This window comes from Prunus dulcis, unplaced genomic scaffold (genome assembly GCF_902201215.1).
Source record: "Prunus dulcis unplaced genomic scaffold, ALMONDv2, whole genome shotgun sequence".
Taxonomy (NCBI): Eukaryota; Viridiplantae; Streptophyta; class Magnoliopsida; order Rosales; family Rosaceae; genus Prunus; species Prunus dulcis.
The window spans coordinates 4567-17054 of NW_023010109.1; the positions used below are offsets into that span (position 1 = coordinate 4567).

Below are 12488 nucleotides of genomic sequence, written 5' to 3' on the forward strand. Positions count from 1 at the left end.
CACACTTTACCTTGTACATTCCCCTATGCCCTACGGCGGGTCCATACCAAATTAGTCCAAAATTTATTGGCTTGTGTTGGCTTGGTTATTTGGTTGGTTGGATTTGGGTTGATTTGGTTTTGTTGAAAATTTGTTTCCAGCTCGGATTGATCAGTTTAGTTTGGCTTTTGATACCAAAACGAATTGACTCCACCATGTCCCCAAACTATAATTCTACAAGTTCTTTTTTAATTTTAATTCGGCCTCTCAAAGAAATGAGATGACAACTGGTTTTATGTAGAGAAAACTTTTAACTTCAACTGCAATTATTAAAAGATATCAAGATCTCATACACTTCCACAAGACCAGGAAAAAAACACAGCAAGCCATAACGTTGTAATATGGCTGATATATACTCAGCCAAGCAAGCAAGCGTATGGTTCAGTAAAGTTTGAGTCCTTAATTCCTGACACATGCACAGAGCTTTTGATCAACAGAGAACAAGAAGATAAACAGGCATAACAGTGAAGCAACGGGAAGCCATTTTATTAACGATGAACATACCAACTTGAAGCAAGAAGACACCAACTGAACTTTAGTGCTAACATAGTAACCAACTAGAACCAAGTTTCTCACCCGTCAAGTTTAATTTGGCCTCTCAAATAAACGACAATTTGGTTTTACTTTATGTTCAGAAAATATTTAACTTGAGCTGCAGTTGTTCAAATATATCAATCAAACACGCATATCAAAGAAAATAAAATAAATTGTTCCTGATGCGTTCTCAGCCCCACCCCACTAGCGAGCATATGGTTCAGTAAAATCTGAATTCTTATTTGCTGACGCATGCATAGAGTTTTTGGATTCATCGGGCCCTGTTATGTCTGATCCACTCTTATGTTGCAAATAATATGCCGGTCGTGAGGGTATTGAGAGTGTGACAGAATGGCTGTTATGTAATAACCCAAAACAAAATATCTAAAAAGAAAGAAAATATCTAAAAAAGTAAGGAAAATATCTTTTAGTAAAAAGACAATTTTACCGTAGCATTATTTAATAGGGAAAAAGTTGACTTTTTGATCGGGAAAGAATTTTTGAGCATTCGATTACGCTGCTATGTGAAAGACGGCAAATCTCATCTCATAGACACGAAACAGGTAATCTTCGAATCTGAAGAGGGTTCAAGTATGGTCAAAAGAGTCTCAGTGGCAGAACTGTAAATATTTCGAAGTTCAGTTTTATAAACCCAGCTTTCTTCTCTCTCGAACCATCTCGACCAGCCAACTTCAGACAGCGATTTCTCCCAACTCAGACCACCGTTTCAGGCAATACCGGTCCCAAACGAACCATCTCACTTCCCTCTATCAGCTCTGCCCCTCCTCAACCTCCATCCGCTACTGTAGTAGCCGGAAACTGCCACGAAACAGGCTGGTTCCAACAGTTTTTCTGAAAATTTTTGGGAGCTCGTTCTCTCAAATATCGATGATATCGAAAATATCGGTAGTCCAAAAATATGAAAATTTCGATGGAAATATCGGGATATTATCGATATCGATAAAAATTGAATAAAAACCACGGAAATTGTAAGAAAAACTTGGAAATTTTTATTGAAACTTTGAAGAACGTTTATTTAGTCAATTATCTATTAGTTTATCACAAAAAATTAGAAGGAAATGCATTGCATGATGGATTTAACTAATTTAAGTTGATTATACAGTAAGCGGGCAAACACTATGAGTGTAAAAAATATGTAATAATTAATGAAAAAAGATTAAATGCACCGTAATCATTTATATATAATGATTTACTATAATATTTTACACTTTATACATTGCATGGTAAGATACATGAGGGACTTAGTACCACATAGAGTTCCTACGAGGTTCAAAATTTTCACTATCTTCATCATCTCTATGTGTAGAGTAAGTGTATTGTGAAGAGTAGTCATCAAATGATAAATCCCCAAAATAGTTTTGTATGTAATTGTTAACATACCACCCATATAAATATAAATATTTTAGCATATTATCACAAAAACATAAGTGATATGGTGTTTAAGGTGTTGGAGGAGTAAAATAGGAGGGGTTCATATCCCCTTTGTGCTTTTTTCTCCCCTTTTTCCCTTTTTTTTTTCAAAAAAAACTTTTTTTTTCCTTCACATCAATATTTTCGATATTTTAGTGATATTACACCGATATTTTGACAAAATATTGCTGAAATGTGAGCGAAATTATCGACATCGATATTTTCGATATTATCGTCGATATTGTCGATATTTATACGATATGTACATGGATATGTTCCGAAATATCCGTGATTCAAAAAAATCGAAATATCCTCGATATTTCCTCGATATTATCGATATTTCAGACTATGCTTCCGACCACCAAATCAATCGAGTAAAGTATGGTTTCTCAGCTATTTTTCGTGTTCTAGCTGATGGGTATATGGGTTTCGATCGATTTTAGCTCTAAGGGGTTCGATTTTCGACTTGAAATTTGGCCGGAACTTCGGCTGCTCGAAACTACTATTTCTGGTCAATTTTTGGGGGTTGTCCAAGAACAAAAGTGACTCCAAATGGGGTGTTTTACCTAGGGTAGGAGTTTGGAGTCTTGGTTTCAAGATTTTTCGGCCACCCGAAATCGCTTTGGACACCCAAAGCTGCCCGCGCGTGCTGGAGCGCATGGGCGAGGGTAGTGATGTAATTCTATGCAGTTTTGTGACCCTCGTGTCGTCACGAGCGTGTGGGATTTCGCGGATCTCGATTCTGAGTCTGTTTGAGCCCCGAACGGATTTTCCATATCGCAGTGTCGTTAAATATTCGGATCGTGCTGAATTTTGGATATGTCGGTCTACACGATGTCATGATCGTGTAAGATTCGACGGATTACGAATCGGAGTCCCGGATACTCCGGAATCGCGAACCCTGGGGTTAGGGTTTGGATTTTAAGCGATAACGCAATTTTAGCTAATCCGACCGTTCATTTCAGACCCAATTTGCATAACACGGTTCCCTCGCTGTAAGGAACCTTTAGGGAAGCCCAGATTGGCCATCAGAGATCGTAGACCCACGGGGTCCCGGGTCGACCGATCAGGCAGTTTATGACTTATTTGAGCGTCGGACCTTCCCAAATCTGGTCCAAGTGTCTGAAAGGGCTAACGAGGGCATAAGAGTAACTTGGAAGGAGATGCACGTATTTCTAGGAGCCGGGGGCAGGGGGTTTAGTTGAAATTCTTTTTAGTCAGCAGTCTATTAATTTAATCTCTATGGGTAATCAGGCACCAGGAGCCCGACAGGATTGCAAAAGAGACCTTCGAAGGGTCGAAGGAGCTCGGACCATCTGTGAGTGGACTTTCTTTCATAAATCAGATTTCATGAATGATTTGATGTGATTTTATATAAATAAGTTTTATAAATGAGTTTATATTGATTTTATATAAATAAGTTTTTTTGAAATGAATTTATTGGATAAATTTCTTTATTTGATCTTGAGTAAGTTTTATTACGGTTCTGAACATGATCAGTACAGTAACAGTTCTATAAGTCTGTGCTGCTTATTTACAAATTATAGAAACAGAGTTTGAGGTTGGAATCAGATGAGACAGCAGCACAACTTGAGATTTCAGTTATTATTCAGATTTTTCTAAAGGAATTTATTTTAAAACCACCTCGTACCCATTCATTTTTGGTGATTACCCATAGTTGGACCGTTGTCTACGGACATCCAGTCCAATTTCAGTTAGTCAGTGCACTTGACTTGCCTCACGAGTTTCGGGGACGCTCGGACCGTGAGTGCCAGGATTTGCGGCTCGGCAGACTTGGTGTCCCGAGACCGGCCAGGATTGCGGCTCGGCTGACTCTGTGTCCCCGAGACCTGCCAGGATTGCGGATCAGGCTGACTACGGTCCCCTGCATCCTGCCAAAGCGACTCGAGCTGACTTGGTGTCACCGAGGAATCTGCCGGCGGGATAGGCTGATCATAGTCCCTTGATTTCGCCAGTTTGCGGCTCGGGTAGCCTGTGTGACGCCCGAGACCTGCCAGGGAATTGACGGTTATGACAGGGGTACAAATAGGTGGTATTTTCAAAGGATTTTGGGTTTTCTCTTATTTAATTATGACTTTCAGTTATTTTATATCAGCTTCCCCAATTTTTCGGGCATTGATACATTTATACAATTTTGTTCAGTTATACAAGGTTTGAGTGCAGTGCTTTTATACAAGTTTGATTTCAGTGTTTTATACAAGGTTTGATTTCAGTGCTTTTGAATAAAATTTATCGAGCTTGATTATGATTTACATGGAATGCTTTGAGTTTAGAAGGCTTTAAATGGAATGTACATATTTAGTTTATTTAACAATTTTTATAGTGGGGGTTATTATGATTGTTAAACTGTTTTCAAGAATTCTTATGTTCGGTCCACTCACATCTTCAAACTGTTTTCGTCCCCAGGCTGTAGAAGTACGCGGGATCCACCACCGGACCAATTATAGCTTCCGCACCAAGGTAGAGTTTGTAGAAAATCTTTGAAAACTTGAAAACTTTAAAGTATGCTCTGATATCTAGTATTAGTGGAAAACTGGAGATGAGATCTATTACTTGAGATGTTCTGGCTGTTGGGATGGATTTACTGATTGTTTAGCATGTGGAAAATTTTGGGATTGGTCAAAATACAGGGGAGACTCTGCCGAAATTTCGGCAGAAGACTAAGGGCATTTTAAAGAGAATTTGAAACAAGAAGGGTAAAAAGGTCTTTTGTGCCCGACATTCGCCAGGTGTCGGACACGCACAGGACTTGACTCGAATTCCAAAGCGGAAATTGGGTCGGGTCCTATCATGTTAAGCATAGAGACAACTGAAGCCATGGATGGTCTGCTTGCCACATTTTCTTGGACGCATAGCAATGCAATGTGGATGCATCTCATCATTTCAATTCCTAAACCTGTAGTCAGCTTTGGGTCCATGATATTTGCCACTGTATCATCCCTCCAATTCCTCCAGGCCTATCAAGTTCATAAACACATTAATTAAAGAAGAAATGATGCTGCTTTCTCTTGTTATGTTTTTTGGTAGCAAAAGAGTTTGGTAATGTAAAACCTTATATTCATACTCACATAGCTTAAAAGATCCTCCTCATTCTCTCCGTTTTGAAAACTGCTAATCCTTTTACCACTTAAGATTTCAAGAATTAACACGCCAAAACTAAAGACGTCCGACTTGACTGAAAAACGTCCATACATTACGTACTCTGGAGCCATATATCCACTGCATTATTGTATTCATCAAATTAAAATTTTAGTTATATGGTGTGAACAAGAACAACAATGTAATTTAGCTTTGAAATTTGCAGATACTTACTAGGTTCCCGCAATTGTGTTAGTATCTCCTTGAGTTTGATCCATCATAAACAATCTTGCCATGCCAAAATCCGCAATTTTAGGATTCATATCTTCATCCAACAGAATGTTGCTAGGTTTAAGGTCACGGTGAATAATTCGAAGTCGAGAATCTTCGTGAAGGTAAAGAAGCCCTCGAGCAATGCCTCCTATGATTTTGTAACGTGTTTCCCAATCCAAATGTGCTTGATCGATTGGATCTAAATACAATTCCATCAAAATGAAACATGATTTTGTTAATATGCTTTCCTATAATACAAAATCGAGGCAGAAATGATTATGAATTATGACAAAAAGTAGAGCAAACATACCAAAAATGAAGTGATTAAGGCTGGTGTTAGGCACATATTCATAAATGACGATTCTTTCCCCTGCTTTCAAGCAAAAACCTAGCAGCCTCACTAAGTTCCGATGCTGAAGTTGAGCAACTAACGTGACTTCAGTTTTGAATTCACGATCACCTTGTTCAGAATTCTTAAAGAGCCTTTTCACAGCTATATATGTTCCATTCGCTAGCCTACCCTGAAGGTTTATAAGAAAATTAGAAAAGTTAATTACGCAAAACAATTCCTTCATGATGAATCTTTTTCCTTGTGATACTGTTTCGTTACCTTGTAAACCGCTCCAAATCCACCCTGTCCAAGCTTATTTGCATCAGAGAAGTCATCCGTTGCAGATCTTATAGTTTCAAAATCATATTGCAACGATTCCACCAGACTCACGTCTTCCGAATTCTCATCTGAAAAGGAACAACTTAGATTGTTAACCTCTATATTTAGAAGTAGTGCATTTAACTAATTTTGCAATATTTGAATCATGTCTTAAACGGTTAAATAATTAGAATGGTCCAAACAATGTGATAAGCGTAAATGCACAACTCATTTAAAAGAGGGCTTGACACCTATTTATAAGTATAGGCTGCCGCCATTGTCCCAAGTCCATCGACTTGGCTTTCTTCTCATAGCCACTAGTTTACAATATAATAGTATTACCTTATTACAATTAAACAGAGTTGAAATTACCTTCGTCAAGTTTTACCCTTCGTTTCGTTAGTCTTAAGAAAATGCATATGCTGCTGAGAATAGTGACAAAAGCAACCAAAACCACAACGATGGTGATGACAATTTGTTTTATGTTACTCTTCTTCTTTTCTGAAAATCACATGGATTCCTTTATTAACAACCAAAACCATACCACCCAATTGTAAGACATCGATCGAATTTAAGATATGCAGGGTAACCATACGCACCTTCTTTGAGTGCTGGTGCTGCCGGAACTGGAGCTGGAATATCTACTAACTTATCGGCTATAGACCTAAAGAAAAGATAATCCTCATACCTTAAATTGCAGCTGGGTTTAAGAACTCTTCCTCCTTGCTTTCCATCGCAACAGGTTTGAATTTCTGTGACGGACTGTTTAAGGCAACTGCTGCAATTTTGCTTGTCTATGTCTGGAGTGCACTGAGCAAGTGCGTATATTGTTTCACCTCCAGGGACAGTTGCATGCCCTGCTGCAAATTTTTTAAGAGAATTCCCTGACGCAGCTCTGTCACTTAAAATATCCAACAAGGGGGTAAGCACCAGCTCAAACTGTTGAGGGTTTTTAGCAAAGCGTGGGCTAGGCACATGCTTAAAAGGGTCCGTTTGTTCAATACCAAATATCAAGTTGTACGAGTATCTCACCATACAACGCTCTGCCCATATGATTGCTTCCTTTTGAGTTGAACAATTTTGCAAGAGAATATCAGTAGACTTGTTGAGACAAGCCTGACAAGAGTCCTGTGAGAGATCTCCTCTGCATAATGCAATTGCATTGATCTTGTTGGAGTCTTGTCCCCGGGATGAACTGTAAAACCCGGAATTGTTTTGGGCGCTGGAGGAGAAGGAAGAGAGGAGGCTGTTGAGGTTCACTTGGTACTTGTCACCTGCTGTGTAGGTGCCAGTATCAAAGCATTTCCAGCAGTAATCAGCTGTAAATGTGCATATTCCATCATCTTGGGATATGGTGGGAGCAACAAGGTTTAAGATAATAATAGCAAGATTAATGAAGAAAAGCACTGATCTTGAGGAACCCATTTTTCTTGCTCAACTCACTAGTAACAACAACTTATGGCTTCAAGGAGAGACAAAGATGGTTTCCTGACCCTTAATTTGACCTCAAGTCTTCTCTTCGAATTTTCTTCTGACATTAGCCAGACCCCATGTTTTCTTCACTATGATGCAGGCCAACCAGAAAGCACAAGGCAATTGCGAATTTGCGAGCTATATTCGTCAGACACCGACACGTCAGTCCATCGATGAAAATGCGATGCAAAAATTTATTTGAGTGCTGCTATTTCCACTCACCTGTCCTATTTTCTCATCCACCTTATCTTCAAAATTTTATAGACATATATACCCCTTTGTAAAATGACTTTTAAGGACTTAAAGAACAAACATCAACCCTAAAATAAAAACACAATTTCATAAGAATTAAAAAATAAAAAAAATTAGTTAATTAAACAAAGCGACACCAAATAATGAATGAGAGGGGGAATTTTTGGGAGAATGTTCTATTTCTATATATAGTTCTTTCTCTTCTTTTTTTTTTTTTTTTTTGAACAAAGAGTTCATGAATTCCAAACTGAAATTGAGATGCTTTCAAAGCTTAGACATAGGCATTTAGTCTCTTTGATTGGCCTTTGAGGAGAAGACGGTGAGATGGTTCTTGTTTATGATTACATGGCTAATGGGACTCTAAATTAAAGGAACACCCGTACAAGAGCAACCAACCTCCCATAGAAGCAAAGGTTGGAAATTTGCATTGGAGCTGCTAGAGGATTACATTATCTTCATACTGGTGGCAGGTGCACCATCATCCATAGAGATATGAAAACCACAAACCTTCTATTGGGCGAGAATTGGGTAGCTTAAGTGTCCGATTTCAGTCTATCAAAATATTATTCAAAATCCAACCCATGTTAGTACAGTGGTGAAGGGTTGCTTTTGGGTGGGGGGGAATAAAACATAAAGAAAATATATCTCCCCAATATTAATGAATGAGAGAGGGAATTTTTGGATTCAAGAGACAGATTCACTTGCAGAGAAAGGAAGAAGAACAAGTAAGAGGAAGAAAGACATTAAACTTGGCGTTTATTTAAGAATAATTTTTATTTTTTAATTTACGTTTTTTAAGGAAAATATATTTACAAAATTAGTGAAATACCCATTCCTAGACATGAAACTATAAATATACCCTATACCATTTAATCTTTATAAACATACCCAAAAGAAACCCAAAAATAAACAATTGTATATTTTTTAATTTAATTAATAGGATGAAATACCTTTATAACCCGTTTTAGCATTAAATTAGTTTTGGATATGCAGAGAAGATAATTCGACAAAACCACTCCTGAGTTTGAAGCAAGCCCCTCTCCTCCTTCAAACCATCATATCTCCTCTGTTCTCTACCTTCTTCCCTCTCTCTGCCTTCAAAGTAAGCCAAACAGTCTCAGAGCCATGGACCAACACAAGACCAACGAAAATCCTCTCTTGTCACACCAACGACAATCTTCGTTACGTTGGTGGGCTCAAACGTGTTCTCGTACATAGGCGATGCCTCCATTTCCTTTGCAGGTTTGTTCCATCTGCTTCAATTCGTTAACTTCCTTTTCATTTTTGCTTAATTTACTTGAATTTCGACTTGATTTCAGTTTCTTTGTTGAATTTGGTGCTAATTTCCATTTTTTATATGAACAAAGCTGATGGTTAAGCTCGCGGAATTCTATGGCTACTACTGTAGATTTGAGGTGGCAATTACCGGATGAAGTGTTCAGAACGCTGACGCCAGTGGTGATTGCGAGAAGAACGAAGATGAAGACGATTTCTCTTTCGCACCCGACGGATCACCGATTTCCATCGACGATATATTCCAAAATGGCCAGATCCGTCTGGTGTTCTCGATTTTCAACCGTGATCTCCTGTTCTCCGATGCCGACAATGACGAAGCTTCCAGAACCAAAGGGCTGCCGCTTCGTCTTCCTATTTGCGACCGCCATTGAAGAAGCTTTTCTTTGAAGAGCGGGATACACCAACCTTGACAACGTCGTTTTACAACTCAGATGGTGGACTCGAGTTGTGATCTATGAGATCAACCTGCTTCTAAGTTTGATCATCAACACCTTCTACAACAAGAAAGAAATCTTTCTCTGTGAGCTCATTAGTAATGCCTCTGATGTACATATTTTCACCTTTTGTATTCTTATCCTAATTTCTCATTTCAGTATTTTCTAGTATTTATTGTATGAATCTTTGTGTTTTCTTTTTGTGTTTGGCTTGTGAACGTAACGTTTTAAATTCAATGATATAGTTGGTATGCTTAAGTTAGAAATCTAAACATGTTAACTTTTTATGCTATGGTTTATGATTGTTTCAATATTGAAGGAAACTAATTTATTTGTTCTTTAGTCATCGTTACTTTTTTAGTTAAAAGTTTGAGAATATTAGGGGTTTTTGACTTGGTTGTTCTCTTATGGCTTAGAAACACTAGATAAGGTTTGCTGGAAACATTTTATGGAGTTTAGAGAAGAATCTAGATAAGGTTTTTTAATCGTTTCCTTTCGTTTTAATTTTTGAAGGATAGTAGCCTCTGGTCATGCATAGGGCTACGAAATTACAGTCAACTTGAATTAATTATACGATGGTTCCATTTTGTGTCTATGATCCACCAATTGTGGGAAACAATTTATACTGGTGCAAGTCCTTTAGACAATGATTTAGATGATGTTCTTGTGTTTACTGGAAATATGACAGTTGTAAGACGAATGTTGATGCTCAAAATGGCTCGGCCACTATTTGAGTCCAACTTAGTGATTAGAGGTACTAGGTCTTCAGCAGGGAAGAGGGCTGAAGCCCTTGGGTGAAATGGATTGGTAAGACCTGCAGAAGGTAAAAAGAGGAGAAGCAACCGTTAAGCTTCGGACACCGGTGTGGTGCCGGCCGAAGGCTCTCCGATGCCTAAGTCAGTTACAGGTAGTAATTCTGACAGAGTAATAGTGAAAATAGGGGAATGGTCTCTCTGTTTTACCTGGGTACTGTTCCCTATTTATAGGGAAGTGAAAGTGGGAGCTTTGCACAAAGTTCCAATGTGGGACTTTGTGTAAGCCGTTGTGGTGGCGACACGTGTCCTGGAGATTAGGTTTGGCATTTGGGAGCTTCGGCAGGTGTCCGGCACCTCGGAAGTGTGTCTTCCTTCGGCATGGGAGAAGGCGTGGTTGCCTTGGTGCTAGTCGCTTTGATGCTGGGTCTGCTCGACCTTGGAAGTGTGTCTTCCTTCGGCATGGGAGAAGGCGTGGTTGCCTTGGTTCTAGTCGCTTTGATGCTGGGACTGCTCGGTTCATTATGGTGTAAACAACGAACATCACTATTCTTTCTTAACATGTGCTTTCGATAGAGAGGAAACAGAAAATTTGAATATAGCATATGGGTCTCTTTTTTCGCTTATTAATATTTTTGTTTAGTCGTGTTTTTTTGGTTTAAAATTTTAGTTCCCTGATGTTGAGCAATTCAAGAGCTACTTGGCCAATAATGCTTCTGTGGCAAATCAGAATTATATAAATATGACCGCTGGTGATACACAAACTTGCAAAGTGCAACATAATACCAACTATATCATCTTTTGGTTTGAGTGGAGTTTTTGTTTAGGTTGGCCTGCTGTCATGTCTGCGTTAGTTATGAAGGAACGATTCTATTATTTCTATTGTTGTAAATTGCCTTTTGGGCTGGGGCATAATTTTCATTGACTTGGCATGTTATCCTTGGATGTAAGCAAGATGTTAGATTAAAAAATACCTTGTTTACTTTTATTAGTGATTCCGAAGTGAGAGGTAGATAAGTCTCAGCAGAAGAACAAGTTTAAAATCTTTACTCATTTTCTTGAAGTCTTTTCTGAATGCTCAAATTTTGCAGTTTTGATGAGCATCTTGCTGCACAGAGAAAAGAGAAAGACCGAACTTGGGTTTAAAAAGCCATTGAGCAAGGAGGAAAAGATAGTGAACAAGAAGGAAAGGCTAGCTGCAATTGAATATTCTAGTAATGGCCTTTAGAGCATTTGTGTTTCCAGATCATGCTTTAAATTGGATATGTGCGTTCTCTATCCCTGTGTCTGCATTGTAAGCATCTCAGTCTCTCTGGGAACCCAAAACAGAAATGTTTTTGGGTGAATTATATCTTTATCAGGAGATTTGTGAAATGGAACTCTCTGGTTACGGAATCCCTCATAATAATCACCTTTCCATGGTGGTATTTTTTTTATTTATGTGATATTGCATGTTCCTCTCTACGTAAAAACAATTGATGATATTGTGAACCGTTTTGAATCTGACCTTAGATGTTTCTATCATGTGTTTGTCTAGAAGCGTGCTGCATGTTACCTGTGCGACTGTGTCAGTTACTTGTTCTTCATGAAATCAGATAATTCCTAAATTCGGTATCTAAAGATGTAGAATTGAATGCTGAAGATTTCTTGCTGAAGTACTCTGATGGGTAACAGATATTGCTCTTAATATAGAGGAAATGGGCACATGGAGTGGTTGAGGCTACTCCAAACTCAGGAGGTGAAGTTGTGGATTATCTTATTTGTGGGAATCATTTGAATTTTGTTCTAGGTGAATTAGTTATTGATCACAGATGGCATACATAAGTGGGGTGGTTGTATTGGATCATTGGTTCCACAAGACTAATTAAATGAACTGATGAGATGATCATCTGATTTACCTTTCTTCTTCTTCTTTTTATACGTAAATTAACGAACACTGGATCCTCTATTCATATCTCAAATATTTTCTGATTTGGTTAGACTTTATTTGGTTTATTATACCTATTATGCAAATGATATGATGTTGTTATTAACTTCCAATAAATGGTATGAACAGTATAACAACTGTTAATACTCTGAAACTGAGTTGATTTCTATGACATAGTATTAACAGTGTACTTCTATGACATAGTATTAACAGAATTCAGTAACAAAGCATGCTCTATAATTTGCTCTATATATAGCTGTGCACTTGAAGTTTATGATATGTAGAATGTGATTTTTACTAGGAAGATAATTTTATGACATAGTATTAAC

General features: G+C 38.1%; 1 protein-coding gene across 1 annotated transcript; it reads right to left on the reverse strand.

Moving 5' to 3' along the window:
• Window positions 1–611: 611 nt before the first annotated feature.
• LOC117612909 (putative receptor-like protein kinase At4g00960) lies at window positions 612–7462 on the reverse strand. Its single transcript, XM_034341544.1, has 8 exons — window positions 6625–7462; window positions 6398–6526; window positions 5987–6114; window positions 5687–5897; window positions 5338–5575; window positions 5094–5244; window positions 4818–4982; window positions 612–930 (listed from the first exon to the last, which is right to left on the reverse strand). The coding sequence occupies exons 1-8, from the start codon at window positions 7448–7450 to the stop codon at window positions 778–780; spliced, it is 2001 nt and encodes a 666-aa protein (XP_034197435.1). The 5' UTR covers window positions 7451–7462; the 3' UTR covers window positions 612–777.
• Between the last annotated feature and the right edge of the window lie 5026 nt (window positions 7463–12488).

Excerpts from the sequence above, each read along its gene's own strand:
- LOC117612909 (XM_034341544.1), bottom strand. The coding sequence starts at position 7,450 with ATGGGTTCCTCAAGATCAGTGCTTTTCTTCATTAATCTTGCTATTATT. Across the intron at positions 5,898-5,986 it reads GATTTGGAGCGGTTTACAAG|GGTAGGCTAGCGAATGGAAC; the intron begins GTAACGAAACAG and ends ATAAACCTTCAG. Across the intron at positions 931-4,817 it reads CAGTTGTCTCTATGCTTAAC|AGCCATTCTGTCACACTCTC; the intron begins ATGATAGGACCC and ends TTATTACATAAC.